General features: G+C 49.6%; 1 protein-coding gene and 1 pseudogene across 4 annotated transcripts in view; one reads left to right on the top strand and one right to left on the bottom strand.

Annotated features, from left to right (window-relative positions):
* GGA2 (golgi associated, gamma adaptin ear containing, ARF binding protein 2) overlaps positions 1-21171 on the bottom strand; it is a 48981-nt gene that overhangs the window by 16781 nt on the left and 11029 nt on the right. For 3 of the 4 annotated variants that reach the window (XM_054714427.1, XM_054714426.1, XM_054714428.1), the window contains exons 2-9: positions 14645-14729; positions 12996-13071; positions 11763-11861; positions 9033-9156; positions 7736-7839; positions 5479-5559; positions 4871-5008; positions 961-1042 (exon numbers count right to left, since the gene is read on the bottom strand). In XM_054714427.1, coding sequence (XP_054570402.1) covers positions 961-1042; positions 4871-5008; positions 5479-5559; positions 7736-7839; positions 9033-9156; positions 11763-11861; positions 12996-13071; positions 14645-14729 — 789 coding nt within the window. Of the gene's footprint in view, positions 1-960; positions 1043-4870; positions 5009-5478; positions 5560-7735; positions 7840-9032; positions 9157-11762; positions 11924-12995; positions 13072-14644; positions 14730-21171 lie in introns of those variants that run through there. The other variant, XM_054714429.1, reaches the window with a different exon arrangement.
* On the top strand, positions 6975-7394 carry LOC129148775 (60S ribosomal protein L27a-like; annotated as a pseudogene).

Genomic DNA, 21171 nt, shown 5'->3' on the forward strand with positions numbered 1-21171 from the left:
GAAAATCATTGATCAGCTACCTTCTGCACGCCCCCCACATGGGATCAAGCCTGCAACATGTACATGTGCCCTGACCAGAAATCGAACCGTGACCTCCTGGTTCATGAGTCAACACTCAATCACTGAGCCACTCCAACGGGGCAAACAAAATGTTTTTTTGTGTGTGTTTTTTTTCCAGAATGGGTTGATTTTTTTTTCTTTCTTTATTGATTAAGCTATTACACATGTGTTCTTATCCTCCGATTGACCCCCTAGCCCCCCACAAAATGTTTTAATACCCGTGTTCAGGTACTAAAATTCTCCATTCTCCTGCCCTAGCCCTTGTGGCTCAGTTGCTTGGAGCACCATCCTGTACATCAAAAGGTTGCACAGTTCGATTCCTGGTCAGGGCACATACCTAGGTTGCAGGTCCGATCCCAGTCGGGGGGGGGGGGGGGGGGGAAGTACAATGGAGTGATGTTTCTCTCACACTGATGTTTCTCTCTCTCTCCCACACTTTCCCTCTCTCTGAAATCAATAAGCATGTCCTTGGTGAGGATTAAAAAAATTGCTCCGCTCTCCCGACCCTGACTCCTTAGGGTACCTGCCCAGCCCCCGAAGGCCCCCAGGAGGGGGAACCTCCAACAGGACCACTGGCAGCCACTGCTGGGCCTCTGTGGGCGGCCAGCCTTTCCTCAGGCCACCAGCACTGCCTTCTCTGTCTTCTCTCCCTCACACCAAATCTACAAGGTAAATTTCCTCCTCTTTCCATGATTTCAGACCAGATACTGATTTCTTGCTCAAGGCTAGATTCTTCTAGAAATCAGTTCTAAGTCGACTTAGGTCATGCCCTTCCTGAGCCCATCCCCATAAACCCTAAAGTCCATTCTGCCTTGTTCCTGGCACCACAGAGGCACACCAGGAAGGAGCGCGCCTGCTTGCACCTGGGCTGCCGCCTGTGCCGAGAGAAAGAGCCGTTACCTAGTGCGTCGTCATCGTCCACAGTGTCACTCGCCAGCCGGAACAGGGTGGGCCGCAGCTTCTCACACCTCTCATACACAACCTGGGAAACAGAGCTCAGCTCACCACACACCCAGGCCCACAGGAAGGCCAGGGTTTGGCAAGCACGTGCAGAGCCGGGCCCCAGGAGCTCTCATCCATCAGCCCCAAATTCATGACTACAGGTTTGAAGTGACAGGGCAGTTAGTTTCAGAAACAGTCTGGACTACAATTGTATGGGAATTTTTTAATATAAGTTAACCTTTTGTACTCGGATGTCGAGTGTGACTCGACACGGTTAGCATTAGAATAAAGGAATCGAGAAAAAAGCAAGCGAGTGCAAAGGGTTAAAAGGTGATCAGACCTTAGCTCAACCCTGGCCGGGCAGCTCAGTTGGTTAGAGCCGTGGTCGGCAAACTGCGGCTCGCGAGCCACATGCAGCTCTTTGGCCCCTTGAGTGTGACTCTTCCACAAAATACGGCCTGGGCGAGTCTATTTTGAAGAAGTGGCATTAGACGAAGTTTAAGTTTAAAAAACTTGGCTCTCAAAAGGAATTTCAATCGTTGTACTGTTGATATTTGGCTCTGTTGACTAATGAGTTTGCCGACCACTGGGTTAGAGTGTCATCCCAATACAACAAGGTTGCAGGTTCACCACCAACCGGTCAGGACACATACAAGAATCAACCAGTGAATACGTAAATAAGTGGAACAACAAATCGGTGTTTCTCACTCTTCCTTCCTCTCTCTCAAATCCATCAATAATGTGTGTTTTTTCAAGACTTTAGCTCAGAAAGTAACTACTATGTCAGTGTACAACATACTCTTCCTCAAGCTCCCTTACCCTGCTCCCCCAAGAACAGATTACAATGAATGACCACCACCCCCCCCCCATGGAAGCCTGGGGAGACTCCCCATCCAACTGCTGTCGGGGGCCGGTATTCTCTTTACAGCAATATTCCCATGATTCCCACCACAGTTTCTCCAGAACTAAACCTCACCCCCCACCCTACGCCCAACACCACATGGGAAATCTCATCTCCATCATCGCAGGGAGAGTGCTCCAGGCCAGTGGTCGCCGACCTTTCGGACCTCACGACCACCAGTTGGCGACCGCTGCGCCAGACCACTTGGCCATCCACACTGCTGAGGAGCACACAGCTTCAGCACATCTCGAGCTCCCTCCCTGCACGGAGCCCCACTAACACTCCAGCCCTCTCCCTGGCGCTGAGCAAACAGCACATCCAACAGGCGAGTCTGGGAGAGGAAGCGGAAGGAGCGCTACCTGCCTCTGTGCAAGCCCACACTTGGATCTGCTCCTACCTGCTCTAAGTTTCAAAGAAGGAACCCCTCGTGGGAAGGACAGGTAAACCTGCCTGGTTCTAGGGTTCAGTATCGGCAAGCCACTGGCCGACACTTATTTGCTACATTTTCTTTTTTTTTTTTTTTAATTATGATTGCTTTTTTTTTTTTAATATATTTTATTGATTTTTTTACAGAGAGGAAGGGAGAAGGATAGAAAGCTAGAAACATCAATGAGAGAGAAACATCGACCAGCTGCCTCCTGCACATCCCCCACTGGGGACGTGCCCGCAACCAAGGTACATGCCCTTGACCGGAATCGAACCTGGGACCTTTCAGTCCACAGACCGACGCTCTATCCACTGAGCCAAACCGGTTTCGGCATGCTACATTTTCTAACATCGGCTTTATCCATTCTAAAGATGAACTTTTGTTTCCAGCTGCGTCTCTCCTACCTCGTAGCTGGTTATTATCTTGGCTGGAGGAAAACTGCTATTTTTTTAAAGCATTTTTAAAAAATATGTTTTTATTGATTTGAGAGCAAGAGGGGAAGGAAGAGGGAGAAACAGAGAAACATCAATTTGGCTGCTACCTGCACACCCCAACTGGGGATGGAACCCAAATCCTGCGCATGTGCCTGATGGGGGACTAAAACCTCTGACCTTTTGATACATGGGATGATGGACATCCCACCGAGCCACACCGGCCAGGGCAAAACTGTTCTACTTAAAAGCCCAACATGCCGACCCTCCTGAGGGACTCTGGTACGGCCGAGGCAGGTTAGTAAAAACTAGGAAAATTCCCTGGCAGGTGCAATGAGGAAATGAGACAAATGGCTGAACCACCGGCCAGCAGGACTGTGCAATTAACTGCCCGCTGATAAATGACAAGACCCTGTCCTCCCAAACAAAGAGACCTAAGAGCAGGTGGTTTAAATCACCAGTCAGGGACCAGTTAGATTCAGACTAATGCAAGATGGAGGAAAACGAACCAGGAAAGTGGCCCCAGACTCCATTATACGCTCATTTTAATACATCAGCATGCTAACGGTCACACCTGGAAGTCCAGTGAACATTCTGTTGGCCCTGCCCTGTAACTCCCACCTAAAGGAAACAGACACAACCTCCAGACAAAGAACACCAGCTTGCGCTCTTGTTTGAGCACCCTGGCACCTCTTTCCTGAGGCGTGTGCTTCTGCTTTCTTTACCCTAAGCTCTAAGGGTCCCCACAAGATTTGCAAGCAGGGAGCAGTGGTCAGCAGCAGCTCATCCCAGGCTAACCCCTGAACCTGTCGCTAAGGGCCCTTCCTTTGCCTCACTGTCCTAATTTTTAATAAACTTTCGCTTCACCTGGATTCGTGTCTTGGATTTTTTCCTGCCCAAGTCAAAAACCCGGAGGTCGCCTGACACGTGAAAGGGACAGGGCCAGCCCGTCACACAACCTCACATGGGAGATGGGCTTTGGAGTGTCTGCCTGGCTCAAGCCCCCAACCCTTCCGAGTCCTGTCCCCTCCAGCCACAGTGGAAGCCCAGCACATTTTTCTGTATAACTGCCCGACCCCAGGCACAGCTGACTGACGCAGGCAGACACATGAGCCACACTGGCCAAACAGATTTTTCTCTCAGGAATCTGGTTTTGGGAAGGCCTAGTTTGTTTCTGCTAGCTTTGTGAAATGGAAGGGCGGGTAAACTATGTGAAGGGTCTCCCCTATGCAGAGAAGTACAAAAAGCCAGAATGCAGAAAGTGATGGATGTAGCCTGTGAGGGAAGCAGAAAGCAGTGCTCCAGAGAGACTAAGAATGGCTGACTCAGACATTCCCACCATCGCCTGCCTGGCTACACCAAGTGGTGGTGTGTCTTAGCTATGACACCAGAGCATCATCAACTAAAGAAAAAAAGAGACAAACTGAACTTCAAAATGAAAACCTCTGCCCTGGCCAGCGTGGCTCAGCTGGCTGGGTGTTGTCCTGTGCACTGAAAGGTTGCTGCCAGTTCCATTCCTGGTCAGGGCACATGTCTGGGTTGCCGGCTCTATCCCTGGTAGGAGGCGTGCAGGAGGCAGTGGATCAATGTTTCACTCTCATATTGATCAATGTTTCTTTCTTTCCCTTCCTCTCTCTCTAAAAAGCAATTTTTTAAAATCTTAAAAAAAATTAAAAACTTTTTGCTTCAAAAGACAGTCAAGATAGTTAAAAGACAACCCACAGAGCACATCCAGAATCTATAAAGAATTCTTTATTGTGCCCTAGCTGGGTGGCTCACTGGTTGGAGTGTCATCCTATGTATCAACCGGTTGTGGGTTCGATTCCCAGTCAGGGCACATGCCTAGGTTATGGGTTTGATCCTTGGTAAGGGTACGTGCAGGAGGCAATCGATTGATGTTTCTCTCTCTCTAAAAGAATCAATGAAAACATATCGTTGGGTGAGAATAAAATAAAAAAGAATTCTTGATCTTAACGATGGCTGCACAGGTGGACACATCAACATGCAGCAAATACACTGTAAAGAGGTGCAATTTCTAGCATGTCAGTTACACTTAGCTACCCCTGAACTGTTTCCTTCCTTTATTTCTTTGCGATTAGAAAAGAGTACCTGCAGGGCCTCCTGGTCTGGCGGAGCCTGCCCCGGCCTGCGATACCTGCTCAGCATTTCCTGCAGCACCTTCACGTGGCTCCGCACTTCCTCCACGGCACTGACTCTCCTGGATACCTTCTCAGATTTCTCTTGCTCCTTTGGGAGAGAGGATGGCAGTGAGGAAGCAGAAAGCCTGGATAAAGCCTGAACAGGGGGTGGGAAGGGGCACTGCATGGGGGAGAGCTCAGGCAAGTCACGAACAGATGGAGGGAGTGCTTGCCCAGGAATCCTGGGGAAGACAATGCAGCCGGGGTCCTGGTGAGCCACTACTTTGTACCACCAGCCTTCACTCTCTGAAAAACAGATTCCCAAACTGCATCTGTCCACACAACACCTGCCACTGGGACAGAAACTGGTGTCTGTGAGACACTCTGCGCTCCTGGACGCAAGTACTTGGAAAGCACATAGCATGGCCCCTGCTTCCAGTCACTACCTGGGACCTCGGAGAGCCCATGGCTGTTCCCCACTCAGAGTAAGGTACGCCCTCCCCGAGAGAGCTGTGCACACACACACTGTGCAGCCCTGTCCAAGGCTGGTTCTGCAGAATGCGGTGGGAAAACGCCCACCTCCTTGACCAAACTCTTGATCAGCCGATTCGCAGCCTGCAGATCCTCAGGGTGGCTGCTCTTCAGAAGCCTTGTCAGAAGCTGCAGGTGAACAAGAAGAGTAGGTTCAACTATTCCCCGTGGTGTCAAATGGCCAGGGTATGGCATCAAGCAATAGAAGCGCTAACACTAATAGGAGCTTTACATTTCACATGCATTATCTGAGCAAGTCTGAGCAATCATGCAACCATGTAAGTACCACTATCTCCACAGACCACTGGTTTCAGTGGGTAGGGTGGAAGATGACAGCCCCCAGAAGACACTTGGCAAAGTCAGGAGACACACTGGTTGTCACAACTGGGGATGCTACTGGATCTAGTGGATGGAGGCCAGGGATGCTGTAAACATCCTACAGTGCACAGGGCAGCCCCAACGAGAAAACTAGCTTGCCCAAATGTCAACAGTGCCGAGTTGTCCTGGACCGTGGACTCGGAGGCGACAGCCCTTGGCGATCGTGTTTGCTTTATTCCCAATGCCCAGCAGAACGCCTGGCACATAGGAGTCACTCAATCTTTGGTGGATGGAGGGAAGAAAAGATGAGGATACTGAGCCCAGAGAGCGTAAGCAGCTCTCTCAGGTTTCTTTCTCAGAAGTCCAAGCCCTAACTCCTCCCTTGCTCCTTCCACCCTCTGCATGTTAGACACCAGCAGAGAGAGCCCAGGAGCACAGAGCAGCCCTGCTCGTCTGCCTCCAGGATGCCGTGCCCCTGAGGACCTGGTCCAGGGAAGGAAGGCCCAGCTGGAAGGCCATGGGTACCAGAGAGACACACATATGGCCTGGCGCTCTCCTGGTACTGCACTTACCAGACCTGTGAGGGACCAAGACCAGGAACAACCCAAAGCACTGCCACCACTGATGCTCTAGGGTCGTGGTTCCCAACCTGTTTTTGGCCAGGCCCCTCCTAAGCATCTCTAAAATCCTGATGCTCCCCCCGATGACATAGAATTCTTATTATTCAAAAAGTGAACTCCTATTCACGTGGAGGAAGCCTAAACAGCCATTATCTTGGTTTAAACAAGCTTCCAAAGAACATGGTACCCATGAAAGAGAAAAATAAAAGAACGAAAGGACAGTTGGAAGTACTGAGGAAGAAATCACTAAGAAATTTTTAAAAAAATATGAAGTGATATGAAAAAAATAGCAAATAAAGTTTCAAAATATGTAATAGAGAACTGGTGCATACATGTGTCACAATATGTATTTATATACTGTATATGAGGCCCCCTAGAACCATTAAGTGCAAAATTTCACTGTTAATAACTCATTCTCGAATTGCCCCCCTTACAAATCAAATTGCCCCCCCTGTGGGCATGTGCCCCACATTGGGAACCACTGGTCTAGGGTAACTCAGGGTCTCGGCCTGGGTTTTGACCACATCCTTCCCCTTACTGATGTCTGAAGATTCTTGGAGGCAGTAGAAGAAAAATGGGTGGGTCTTTTGCGTCTTGGCCACAGACATGCCATCCAGACTGAAGACCTGGAAACTTTGGGGCCACATGAGCCACGGCCACGGCCGCATCAGCAAGCACAGGAAGCACAGGGTGGCTTGCATCGTCACAGGATCAACTTCGACAAATATCACCCAGGCTACTTCGGGAAAGTGGGTATGAGACATGACCACTTAAAGAGGAACCAGAGCTTCTGCCCAACTGTCAACCTCGACAGGCCGTGGACCCTGGTCAGGGAGCAGACACGGCTAAATGCTGTCAAGAGCAGGACTGGAGCTGCTCCTATCACTTAGGTGGTGCGATGGGCTACTACAACGTTCTGGGGAAGGGAAAGCTCCAAAGCAGCCTGTCATTGTGAAGGCCAAGGTCTTCAGCAGAAGAGCTGAGAAGATGAAGGGTGTTGGTGGGGCCTGTGTCCTGGTGGCTTGAAGCTACATGGAAGGAAGTTCATGAAAATGTCCACAAGTTAAAAAAAGGGGGGGGGGGAATAGGTGGGATCAGGCTTACTGCACTAAAAAGACCTAAGCCAACATACGACGGGTTATTTCCATATGACTGACCATCTGCACCACAGAAAACACCCAACCCTTATGCTACCTCACTCGTAAAAACTTGCTCCAGAGAGAACTCACTAAACCCCTTACCATGTTCTCCCACACTTTGGTTCAGGGCTCAGAAGACATTCCAGGGGACATTTGAAGGGAGTCCCTACAAGAAGGGGTCTGATCAGATTCCAGGTAGGCCACCAAGGTCAGGGAAGAGCTCCTTACCTTTGACTTTTCTTCATCAGTGTCAAAGATGGAGCTCCTGGGCCAGGGAGAAGGTGGGGGCAAGATTTTATCCACTGGTAGTTTAGGGTCTTGCTTTATGATTCCTGAAACATGCAATTCATGAAGTTAAGATACTGACATGGGTACCCACTGACTTCATCAGGATCCCATATAAACCCTGATTCCTGATGCCCAGCTAGGAAACACTGTCAATGGCCTTAAAAAGATACATCCAGCCGAAACCGGTTTGGCTCGGTGGATAGAGCGTCGGTCTGTGGACTGGGGGGTCCCAGGTTCGATTCCGGTCAGGGGCATGTACCTTGGTTGCGGGCACATCCCCGGTGGGGGGTGTGCAGGAGGCAGCTGGTCGATGTTTCTCTCTCATCGATGTTTCTAGCTCTCTATCCCTTCTCCCTTCCTCTCTGTTAAAAATCAATAAAATATATTAAAAAAAAAAAAAAAAGATACATCCAGGGTACAATTTGCATCCTCCCTCCAGAGAACCGAAGGAACTAGCACCGACATCAGGGCCGACTAAGTCAGAGCAGAACCAGAGCCTATGGTTAGCAGCCTACAGATTCTATGCTATAAAAATACTGATCATTTTATGCAGGTACATACCTCCCAGGGCCCAAAAACTGCAGCGGGATCCTTGACACTCCTAAAATCATTGCGTGCATGTGACGGGAAAAGTCCATCCTGAACCCAGGTCCTTCCTCTACGGAGTCCAGGGGAAGGGAGCGTGGATTCCCAGTGCCACACAGGACACAGCATACAAACTCACAAAGAGAATACAGAAGCTCGGGGGGAACAGACTGTCCTCCTCCCCGGGTGTTGGTGTCTGGGTCTCTTATCTCTGGAGACCAGGGACACAGTGCCTGCCTCAGACTGAGGCCTAGTCAGAGCAGCGATAATGACAACACCAACAAGCAACAATGGTCTATCTGCTACCAGGAAAGACAAGGGCGCAAGACCGTCTCTGAGCTATTGCAGAAGACCTCAAGCTCAGAGGAGCAGACATTGAGAAAAATTCTAGCAAATCAGCCCATACCCTCAACACAAGCTAACCCTGGAGGAACCTGAAGTCTGGTAGAGTGAGGACAACCCCAGCAACAACAATCTCAACCCAGCTAGCTCCTGCCCCCAGAAGGAAAGGTTTGTCCACTGCTAGACATTGAAAATTACTTGTCTGTCTCCACTGTCCAATTTTCACCAAAAAAGCACAAAGCACTCAAAACAGCAAAAAGGAACAAGTACTGTGAAAAAGGGAACACAGTGCAAATAATGGAAATCAGACCTTGTTTCTTCAGCATCTGATAAGCATCTCGGATCTTAATGTCTTCTGGAAACCAGACTGTCCAGCTAAAGAGGATTTCGATGACTCTTCCTTTAACTTTTTCTGTAGTCCAGGACCCTAGGTACTGAAAGCAATCAGGAAGGAAAATTACAGAGCTGGCAGAGATGCTGCTGACGCCCGGAGAGAACTGCCCCAGGTTGAGAGCCAGAAGTCAAATCACCTGGGACAAGGAGCTAAAATTAAAACCCACCGTATATTGGCCTCGGTTAGAGCCACTGGAGACACTCATTGTTTGACTGGGGCAGGTGTGGAATAGTAAAGAATATGTTTGGTCTTTGTCTCCAGTTCTGGCACAGAGTTTCAAGAATCCTTGGAAGTTTTTGAGTGATAGGAATCTTTGTTCCTCACAACGAGCCCCGTTGGACCAGACCTGAGTTTAAGCTAACCTCAGGGTGGGAAATCGTTTCAAGGGGGGGCTGACTATGCCACATGGCCAACCATGTGATCAGAGGGCTGGAACTTTCAGCCTCATTCGACCCCCAATAGGGGAGAGGGGCTGGAGAGTGAGTCTAATCACCTGGCCAGTAATTTAATCCATTGTGCCTTCATACGAGGAATCTGGGGAAAGCTGAAACAAGGCCCACCAAGCTTCCTGACTGAACACATGGATGTGCTGGAGGGCGGTGGGCTGGGCGCCATGAGGAAAGGCACACAAGCTCTTGCTCCTCTCCCCTCAAGACCTTGGCCATGTATCCCCTCCTTCTGTGTCCTTTATAACCACAGTAAGTACAGTGCTTTCCTGTAGTGAATATGGAACCTCGTGGAGGTGGTCTGGGAAGCCCAACTCTGTAGTTGGTCAGGCAGAACAGACACTCATGGCTGGTGTCTAAATTAGGCATCACCTAGGTATCAGGAAGTCCTGATCACGTAGGCTCTGCACTAACACTGGGTAGTGTAAGAACTGAAATGAGCCCTAACCGGTTTGGCTCAGTGGATAGAGCGTCAGCCTGCAGAATGAAGGGTCCAGGTTCGATTCCGGTCAAGGGCATGTACCTTGGTTGCAGGCACATCCCCAGGAGCAGGTGTGCAGGAGGCAGCTGATCGATGTTTCTCTCTCATCGATGTTTCAAACTCTCTATCCCTCTCCCTTCCTCTCTGTAAAAAATCAATAAATATATATATATTTTAAAAATGTCCTACAACAAACACCCTTATAAAAAAAACAAAAAAAAGAACTGAACTGAATTAAACTGCAGAACACACAGTTGGTATCAGAGAAGTGTTGCCGGGAAGCAGCAAAGAAAGGCTCCATCTGTGTCAATTACCTGAGAATGCAGAGCTCAGACAGGTACCGGGGAAAAGGTGCGGAGGACAAGGCAAGAAGCGATATGAAACTTAAAGCCACATCTAGCATTTTTTTTTAAATGTTAAGGTTAGTTTTACTTTTTTTAAAAAAATATATTTTATTGATTTTTTTACAGAGAGGAAGGAAGAGAGGTAGAGAGTTAGAAACATCGATGAGAGAGAAACATCGATCAGCTGCCTCCTGTACACTTGCTACTGGGGATGTGCCCGCAACCAAGGTAGATGCCCTTGACTGGAATAGAACCTGGGACCCTTCAGTCCGCAGGCCAATGCTCTATCCACTGAGCCAAACCGGTTAGGGCCACATCTAGCATCTCTTGCTGTCTATCAGGAAACCTGTGCTCCAAGCTAGAATTCCTCTCCCCATCTAGGCCACCCATCCACAAGGCCATTGGGATTATATATATATCCTATCTAATAAAAGAGAAACATGCAAATTGACCATACCTCCACTACGCCCACAAGCCACACCCACCAGCCAATCAGGAGTGAGTATGCAAATTAACCAAACCAATATGGTGGTTAATTTGCATATCCAGGCACAGAGGGAAGACTGAAGACAGTGTAGAAGGAAGCCAAGCGCTGCAGAAGGGAGCGAAGCTGCGGAGAAGCGAGCAAGCGGGGCAGAAGAGAAGGGAGGGAAGCAGGCGGGGCAGAGGAGAAGGGAGGGAAGCAGGCGGGAGACCGCCGCAGGAAGCCCTATTCTTGCAGGAATCTTCCTGCAACAGGCCTCTAGTATACACACACACACACACACACACACACACACACACATTAGAGGCCCGGTGCACAAAATTTTTGCAGTGGGGCAGAGGGGGTGGGGCCGTCCCTCAGCCCAGCCTGCACCCTCTCCAATCTGGGACCCCTCGGGGCATGTCCAAATACTGGTTTTGTCACAGCGACCGGTCGTTCCGCTGTTCGGTTGATTTGCATATTAGCCTTTTATTATATAGGATTTTTGTTGATTTTAGAAAGAGAAGGAAGAGGAAGAGAGAGAGAAACACTGATTGGTTGCCTTCCCTGACCTAGACCAAACCTGCAACCCAAGTATGTGTCCTGACCAAGAATCAGACTGGCAACCTTTCAGTGCACATGATAACACTCAGGCAACTGAGCCACTGAGGCTGGGCCAAAAGGCCATTTTTAAAGGGAGAATAAACAATGGAGGGCAGGGATCAGCAAGGTCATCCTAGACCTTGGAAAAGAAAGCTTTCCCATCTAGGGCCTCCTCTCTCAGCTCCCTCACAAACCTAAGACAGACTGTAGGGTCTGTCCAGGAGCAGGCCTGCCTCTGTACACAGGAAGTGGCAAGAGTTTGAAGGCTGGGTCAGGTGCAGCAAGCAGGGCCAGGACCATGGCACTCACCTTTGGGGACAGCACTTTGATCAGCTCATTCAGGAAGCGGAACTTGGCCACCTCGCCGTGGAACTGCTCTCCGCAGTGGTTCATACACGTCTCCAGCACCTGCACAGACACGGGACTCCCACGAGAACGGGAAAACCACTGGCTCCAGGCTCGCCTGAAATCTGATGAGCACTTGCTGGAACCAGGGCTACTTTTTACTCGGGACTATGAGGACACTGGAGTTTGGGAAAAAGGGTAACATTTTCAGATTTTTTTTAAAAAGCACCTATTTGATCTTGCTATATCTTATATCTAACAGGTTTGTGCCCAGCTAACAGTTCAGTGGGGTGTGTACCCTGAAGTCACCCCACCTTTTAAGGAGATCCTTTGGGCAGGTGACTCCCTCCCGCTCAGAGGCCACATCCGGTATGTAAGGCCCATGAATTGCTAAGCCACACATCCGCTGCTGGCATGCAAGTGGGGCCTACACACGTTTTCTTTGGTCCACACTCCTGTTTAAGATTTCAGATTAACTACCAACATAAAAAAATTTAGAGAATTCATGCCTGGCTGGCGTAACTCAGCAATTGAACATCAAGCCAGGAACCAAGAGGCCACCAGTTTGATTCCTGGTCAAGGCACATGCCCAGGCTCAATCCCCAAAGGTGTGCAGGAGGCAGCTGATTGATGATGTTTCTCTCTCATCCATGATTCTCTCTATCACTCTCCCTTCCTCTCTCTCTCTAAAAAATCAATAATATATATATATATGTATATATATATATATATATATTTATTTTTTTTTTTTTTTTTAATTCAGAGAATTCATACAAAAATCTGGACTTATGGTTTCTCTTTAAAAACAAGAAGTGCTAGCAACAATGGGCCCAAACTCATGGCTGGCAATACCAGCCAGTGCCACACTGCAGCCACCCTTCCCTGGCTAGGCAAGTGCTCTCCAGGATTTTGGTCCTCACCCAGTGGCTCACTCACTACGTCACCAGTCTGGCCCTGTGGGCACTTAACTTACCAGCCCTGGTCTATGAAGAGCTAAGGAAATAAAACCTTTCTTTCCTTCTCCCAAAGCAGGCTCGGCGTTGCTCTCTAGAAGCAGACCTAGGACGGGCGATCGGAGCCCAGCCTCCGTGACCAGCGAAGGTGAACCTCTCAGGCTCCCCACCACACTGAAATGGGGCTGGGGCCCAGCTCCCTCTGGCTCAGGACGGGAAAACTGAGGCTGAGGGCCAAGCTTACCGTTAAGGCATAAAGAGCTTCTTTCTCTTGTGGAGACTGGATCTTATGGGCCAGCAGCCAGGGCGCATGGGTTGGGCTAAGGGAAAACAAAGACACCTGGGCTCTGGGCGGACAGTCTGGCTAAGTGCACTCCATGAAGTCTCCTCCCTTCCAGGAGTCTGGTCCCACAACAGAGGTGGAATGTGACTGGCACACAGCCCATGCACAAGCCTCTGAAGGAGGCCAACCCCACCCACCCTTCCCGCAACTACTGCTGTCCAGAAACACCACCCTCTCCAACTCATTCACCCCAAAGCTCCGAGCAGAGCAGTCAGGACCAGGCCTACAGGTAGCCAGGTCATGAGCAACATGGACCCTGTTTGTTGTCTGGTAAACATTAGCGTAGACAGTGCAATCAAACTTTCAGCCCATTTCCAAATGCTCAATAGTCAGCAATCCTATCTAATAAAAGAGTAATATGCAAATTGACCATCACTCCAAGATACAATATGTCTGCCCCATGTGGTCAAAGATGGCTGCCCCCATATGGACACAAGATGGCTGCCACAAGATGGCCTGCAGGGGAGGGCAGTTGTGGGCAGTTAGGGGTGACCAGGCCGGCAGAGGAGGGCAGTTGGGGGAGACCAGGCCAGCAAGGGAGGGCAGTTGGGGGGGACCAAGGCCTGCAGGGGAGGGCAGTTGGGGGCAATCAGGCAAGCAGGGAGGGCAATGAGGGGTGACCGGGCCAGCAGAGGAGGGCAGTTGGGAGAGACTAGGTCAGCAGGGGAGGGCAGTTGGGGGGACCAGGCTGCAGGGGAGGGCCGTGGGGGGGGGGGGGGTCAGGCCTTCAGGGGAGAGCAGTTGGGGGGGGACCAGGCCTGCAGTGGAGGGCTGTTGGGGGGGACCAGGCCTGCAGTGGAAGACAGTTGTGGGGGACCCAGGCCTGCAGGGGAGGGCAGTTAGGGGCAGTTGGGCCAGCAGGGGAGCAGTTAGGCATCGATCAGGCTGGCAGGGGAGTGGTTAGGGGTGATCAGGCTGGCAGGCAGAAGCAGTTAGGGGCAATCAGGCAGAGGCAGGTGAGCGGTTGGGAGCCAAGTCCTGGATTGTGAGAGGGATGTCCAACCACTGGGATCGGGCCTAAACGGGCAGTCAGACATCCCTCAAGGGGTCCCAGATTGGAAAGGGTGCAGGCTGGGCTGAGGGAATCCCCCCTCCCCGTGCACAAATTTCATGCACCGGGCCTCTAGTATGCAGAATAAACATCTGAATTCTTCAGTTCCTGTCCAGATGCTTTGGGGGGAAAAATTCAACACAATCTTGCCCTTTTCTTGTCTCTTCTAAAGAAAGGTTACATTTAAATTATGGAGAGCACATGAGCTCTTTCACGCTGCTACCTTCTACCTGTACATAACATTCAGGTCTTCTGAGTATGACTACTTCATAACGCTATTTTAAAAATAATTGCCAGTTACAAACTGACTATTCATTTGTTTGTTTTAAAAAAAAACTACAAGGAATTTGCTATCTCTAAAAAAAAAAAAAAAAAAAAATGATATTCTCAGTAGATTGTGGAGGGGAAAAAAGAAAGGCTAGCTATTAAAACAGCCCCAAGACAAACAGCATGCACTTAGTCCAAGGACCCCTGTGGTCCAGTGTGAGGGTCACCTTACCCATTGGGATCAGTGTTCACCTGGTCACAGAAATTCTGGATAGCTGACCAATCCTGTTCTGGCATGCTTGGGTCTGTGGCTTTATCTGTCAAGTAAATAAAAGATAAAATTACAGAAAGCATAATAAAAAGAAATATACACCTCTTCCCCTAAAATAAATATGACAGCCAAGAGGTATGACATCACATCTCTAGGGGATCTGACCTCTAGGTGACAGCTGCGAGACAGGCCCATCCTGTGCTGTCCCCACCACAGGCAGAGCTGCTGGCACATGACAGGGCCTCAGTGAACATTTGCTGACTGAATGAACAAGCACATTAGCTGACAAGCTACAGCCCTGAAAGGGGCTCCATTGCCAGTGCAGGGAGCGGCCTACCTGGGCCTTCTGCACGCCCTCCTGAGGCAGGACTCCTTACTATGGCCTTGCCATGAGGGTGGCAGGGGCCAGCACCAGGGAGGCTACTTGTAAGTTCCTTAGCTTTGTGACAGGAGGACAGAATATACTGAGGCTCTAGGTGGCTCCACTTGGTCATCTCACCATCTCCTCAAAAGCAACACCCTTAAATCTAAGCCTCGGCTTACTGAAGTCCTTTCTGACCATCCTATGTAAGGAGCTTCTCCATGTGTTGGCAGCTTGTCAATCTGACCTGAGGACATCTCCTCGCCTTCACTCCTCATGATGCTGTCCCTCTCCACTACCACACAAATTCCCAGGGACCCAGATCCAATCATACTCGGGCTCCCCACCCCAATACTCATACTTGGGTGAAATCTGAGGACACTAAGCAGTGAAGGGCATAAAGGCAGAGCCAGGGGCAAAAGATATGTGGAGCGGGGGCATTATCAGAAGCCTGACATGAGACCACAGTCCACTGAGGGAGGGGTAATTCCCAACCTCCCTGGAACACCCGTTTGTGTGCATCCTTCCTGGTGCTGATGGTAGCAGCTTCTTCCTCTCCTCCCTAGAGAAAACCTGTGCTGTAGCCCAAGGATACACACCCACGTGACCCCATCCCCAGATTGAACCAGGTCACGTGACACATTCTCTCACACAAGGAGTCGCTGAGACTATCTATCTTCCTAACACCTCCCTCCCCCCACTGTCCGGCCCATCAAGGCCGACCAGCTTCTCCAATGTATAGCTACTGGTCCTGACAGAGAAGCTCTTTCAAACCCTGAAAACAGACTAATTCTCAGGGTCAGATTTCTGATGTATTCGGATGTTCTAACACCATATGAATTTCCATCTCCTCCCTAAAACCTCCTCCCCTACTGTTCCAGCTCCTACTAATTCTCCTCCCTCCTGATTACTCAAGACTCAAGGGCTGACTAGAGTTTACCTTTGCCTGACTGCAGGCACATTCATGTCATGTGGAAGTCATATGTCTCCCCAGCTCAACAGTGAGACTCAAAGGACATGTAATCACCTATCTTCCCACCCACAGCTTCCACTCTAAGTGAAAAAGATGACAAAGGAAAGGGAAGGAATTGATTATCAATATCCATATACTCCTCACCTTTTTGTTCATTAAAGCTCTAAGGTTCCACCTCTCAAAATCCTATCCACTCTTCTGGTCCCAATTCAAATGCCCCTTCTTCATAAAGATGCCCTTGATCTATAATATAGATTCTATATGAAAGCCCAGCCGGTGTGGCTTAATGGTTGAGTGTTGACTATGAACCAGGTCACAGTTCAACTCCCAGTGAGGACTCATGCCCGGGTTGCGGGCTCGATCCCTGCAGGGGGCATGCAGGAGGCAGCCTATCAATGATTCTCTCTCATCATGGATGTTTCTGTCTCTCTCTTCCTCTCCCTTCCTATCTGAAATCAATAAAAAATATTTAGAAAAAATTTTAAAAAAATTAAAAAGATGCCCTTGATATTTTTCTCCCACCACAGAAAACAGAAGCTGTCTCTTCCTCTCTGAAGGTCCACATTCTACCTGCCCCGTTAACTCCATCCCTTATTACACACATGTCCTTGGGCTCTCTGAGAAGTTAGAAAAATAGTATCTTTCTCACGGGATAGTCATAGGATTTAAAGAAAATAGTATCTAGCCCTAGCTGGTTTGGCTCAGTGGATAGAGTATTGGCCTACGAACCAGGTCAAGGGCATGTACCTCAGTTGCAGGCTTGATCACCGGCCCTGGCTGGGGCTCTCTCACACATCAATGTTTCTCTCTCTCTGTTTCTCCACCTCCCTTCCACTCTCTATAAAAATCAATGGAAAAATATCCTCAGGTGAAGAAAAAATAAAAAGTAAAAATAAGATAGTGTCTAAAGTGATCAGTGCAGCAGCAAATATTAAGTAATCAATAAAGAACAGCTAATCTTATTATTGTAATACACAGCCTCAGCCTTTCCTCTTAAAAATATGTACAATTGCCTTATTACACCTATAGGGAATAAAAGTCTTAAAACCAGAAGCCAAATATTCCCCACAGAGCTTAGCACAATGCCTTAGCCATAAATACAAAATAAGTTACTCATGAAACAAATTATTTAAAGCAGCTGAGAGGGTTAACTTGAAACGCAGGCAGATAGGGCAGGGTCCAGTGGGAAACAAAGGCAGGTGGAACACAGGCAGAGGCAGACACGGCAGTTTGAGCAGCCTAATCACAGGAACCAACCAAGCAGAAACAATAAAATGTTTCTGGACTCACAGTGGGAGGCACGGGAAACCAAGGGAGGGCCTGCAGCAACAAGATGTACGAACACATACAAACAGAGAAAGGTCAGCACAGGAGCAGAGAGAGAACACACAGAAACAGAGAAAGGTCAGCACAGGGACATGGAGAGAACACACAGAAACAGGGAAAGTTCAGCACAGGGACAGAGAGAGAACACACAGAAACAGCAAGAGTTCAGCACAGGAACAGAGAGAGAACACACAGAAACAGGGAGTGCCCAGCACAGGAACATGGAGAGAACACATAGAAACAGAGAAAGTTCAGCACAGGGACATAGAGAGAACACACAGAAACAGGGAGAGCCCAGCACAGGGACATGGAGAGAACACACAGAAACAGGGAGAGTTCAGCACAGGGACATGGAGAGAACACACAGAAACAGGGAGAGTTCAGCACAGGGACATGGAGAGAACACACAGAAACAGGGAGAGTTCAGCACAGGAGCAGAGAGAGAACACACAGAAACAGGGAGAGTTCAGCACAGGAGCAGAGAGAGAACACACAGAAACAGAGAGAGTTCAGCATAGGAACAGAGAGAGAACACACAGAAACAGGGAAAGTTCAGCATAGAAACAGAGAGAGAACACACAGAAACAGAGAGAGTTCAGCATAGGAACAGAGAGAGAACACACAGAAACAGGGAGAGTTCAGCACAGGAACATGGAGAGAACACATAGAAACGGGGAGAGTTCAGCACAGGAACAGAGAGAGAACACACAGAAACATGGAAAGTTCAGCACAGGAACAGAGAGAGAACACACAGAAACAGGGAGAACCCAGCACAGGAACATGAGGAGAACACATAGAAACAGAGAAAGTTCAGCATAGAAACAGAGACAGAACACACAGAAACAGGGAGAGCCCAGCACAGGAACATGGAGAGAACACATAGAAACAGAAAAAGTTCAGCATAGAAACAGAGAGAGAACACACAGAAACAGGGAGAGTTCAGCACGGGAACATGGCGAGAACACACAGAAACAGAAAGTTCAGCACAGGGACAGAAAGAGAACACACAGAAACAGGGAGAGCCCAGCACAGGAACATGGAGAGAACACACAGAAACAGGGAGAGCCCAGCACAGGGACATGGAGAGAACACACAGAAAGTTCAGCACAGGGACAGAGAGAGAACACACAGAAACAGGGAGAGCCCAGCACAGGGACAGAGAGAGAACACACAGAAACAGGGAGAGCCCAGCACAGGGACATGGAGAGAACACACAGAAACAGGGAGAGCCCAGCACAGGGACAGAGAGAGAACACACAGAAACAGGGAGAGTTCAGCACAGGGACAGAGAGAGAACACACAGAAACAGGGAGAGTTCAGCACAGGAACAGAGAGAGAACACACAGAAACAGGGAGAGTTCAGCACAGGGACATGGAGAGAACACACAGAAACAGGGAGAGGTCAGCACAGGGACATGCAGAGAACACACAGAAACAGGGAGAGTTCAGCACAGGGACAGAGAGAGAACACACAAAAACAGGGAGAGCCCAGCACAGGGACATGGAGAGAACACACAGAAACAGGGAGAGCCCAGCACAGGGACATGGAGAGAACACACAGAAACAGGGAGAGCCCAGCACAGGGACATGGAGAGAACACATAGAAACAGGGAGAGTTCAGCACAGGGACATGGAGAGAACACACAGAAACAGGGAGAGCCCAGCACAGGGACAGAGAGAGAACACACAAAAACAGGGAGAGCCCAGCACAGGGACATGGAGAGAACACACAGAAACAGGGAGAGGTCAGCACAGGGACATGGAGAGAACACACAGAAACAGGGAGAGCCCAGCACAGGGACAGAGAGAGAACACACAAAAACAGGGAGAGCCCAGCACAGGGACATGGAGAGAACACACAGAAACAGGGAGAGCCCAGCACAGGGACAGAGAGAGAACACACAGAAACAGGGAGAGTTCAGCACAGGGACAGAGAGAGAACACACAGAAACAGGGAGAGTTCAGCACAGGAACAGAGAGAGAACACACAGAAACAGGGAGAGTTCAGCACAGGGACATGGAGAGAACACACAGAAACAGGGAGAGCCCAGCACAGGGACATGGAGAGAACACACAGAAACAGGGAGAGCCCAGCACAGGGACAGAGAGAGAACACACAAAAAGAGGGAGAGCCCAGCACAGGGACATGCAGAGAACACACAGAAACAGGGAGAGTTCAGCACAGGAGCAGAGAGAGAACACACAGAAACAGGGAGAGCCCAGCACAGGGACATGGAGAGAACACACAGAAACAGAGAGAGGCCAGCACAGGGACAGAGAGAGAACACACAGAAACAGGGAGAGCCCAGCACAGGAGCAGAGAGAGAACACACAGAAACAGGGAGAGTTCAGCACAGGGACATGGAGAGAACACACAGAAACAGGGAGAGTTCAGCACAGGAACAGAGAGAGAACACACAGAAACAGGGAGAGTTCAGCACAGGGACATGGAGAGAACACACAGAAACAGGGAGAGCCCAGCACAGGGACATGGAGAGAACACACAGAAACAGGGAGAGTTCAGCACAGGGACATGGAGAGAACACACAGAAACAGAGAAAGGTCAGCACAGGAACATGGAGAGAACACATAGAAACAGGGAGAGTTCAGCACAGGGACATGGAGAGAACACACAGAAAGTTCAGCACAGGGACAGAGAGAGAACACACAGAAACAGGGAGAGCCCAGCACAGGGACAGAGAGAGAACACACAGAAACAGGGAGAGTCCAGCACAGGGACATGGAGAGAACACACAGAAACAGAGAGAGCCCAGCACAGGGACAGAGAGAGAACACACACAAACAGGGAGAGTTCAGCACAGGGACATGGAGAGAACACACAGAAACAGGGAGAGTTCAGCACAGGAACATGGAGAGAACACACAGAAACAGGGAGAGTTCAGCACAGGAACATGGAGAGAACACACAGAAACAGGGAGAGCCCAGCACAGGAACATGGAGAGAACACACAGAAACAGGGAGAGCACAGCACAGGGACATGGAGAGAACACACAGAAACAGGGAGAGTTCAGCACAGGGACATGGAGAGAACACACAGAAACAGAGAAAGGTCAGCACAGGAACATGGAGAGAACACATAGAAACAGGGAGAGTTCAGCACAGGGACATGGAGAGAACACACAGAAAGTTCAGCACAGGGACAGAGAGAGAACACACAGAAACAGGGAGAGCCCAGCACAGGGACAGAGAGAGAACACACAGAAACAGGGAGAGCCCAGCACAGGAACAGAGAGAGAACACACAAAAACAGGGAGAGTCCAGCACAGGGACATGGAGAGAACACACAGAAACAGGGAGAGCCTAGCACAGGGACAGAGAGAGAACACACAGAAACAGGGAGAGTTCAGCACAGGGACATGGAGAGAACACACAGAAACAGGAAGAGTTCAGCACAGGAACATGGAGAGAACACACAGAAACAGGGAGAGCCCAGCACAGGGACAGAGAGAGAACACACAGAAACAGGGAGAGCCCAGCACAGGGACATGGAGAGAACACACAGAAACAGGGAGAGCCCAGCACAGGGACATGGAGAGAACACACAGAAAGTTCAGCACAGGGACAGAGAGAGAACACACAGAAACAGGGAGAGCCCAGCACAGGGACAGAGAGAGAACACACAGAAACAGGGAGAGTTCAGCACAGGGACAGAGAGAGAACACACAGAAACAGGGAGAGTTCAGCACAGGAACAGAGAGAGAACACACAGAAACAGGGAGAGTTCAGCACAGGGACATGGAGAGAACACACAGAAACAGGGAGAGTTCAGCACAGGAACAGAGAGAGAACACACAGAAACAGGGAGAG

This window comes from Eptesicus fuscus, chromosome 4 (assembly GCF_027574615.1).
Source record: "Eptesicus fuscus isolate TK198812 chromosome 4, DD_ASM_mEF_20220401, whole genome shotgun sequence".
In the NCBI taxonomy this organism is placed as follows: Eukaryota; Metazoa; Chordata; class Mammalia; order Chiroptera; family Vespertilionidae; genus Eptesicus; species Eptesicus fuscus.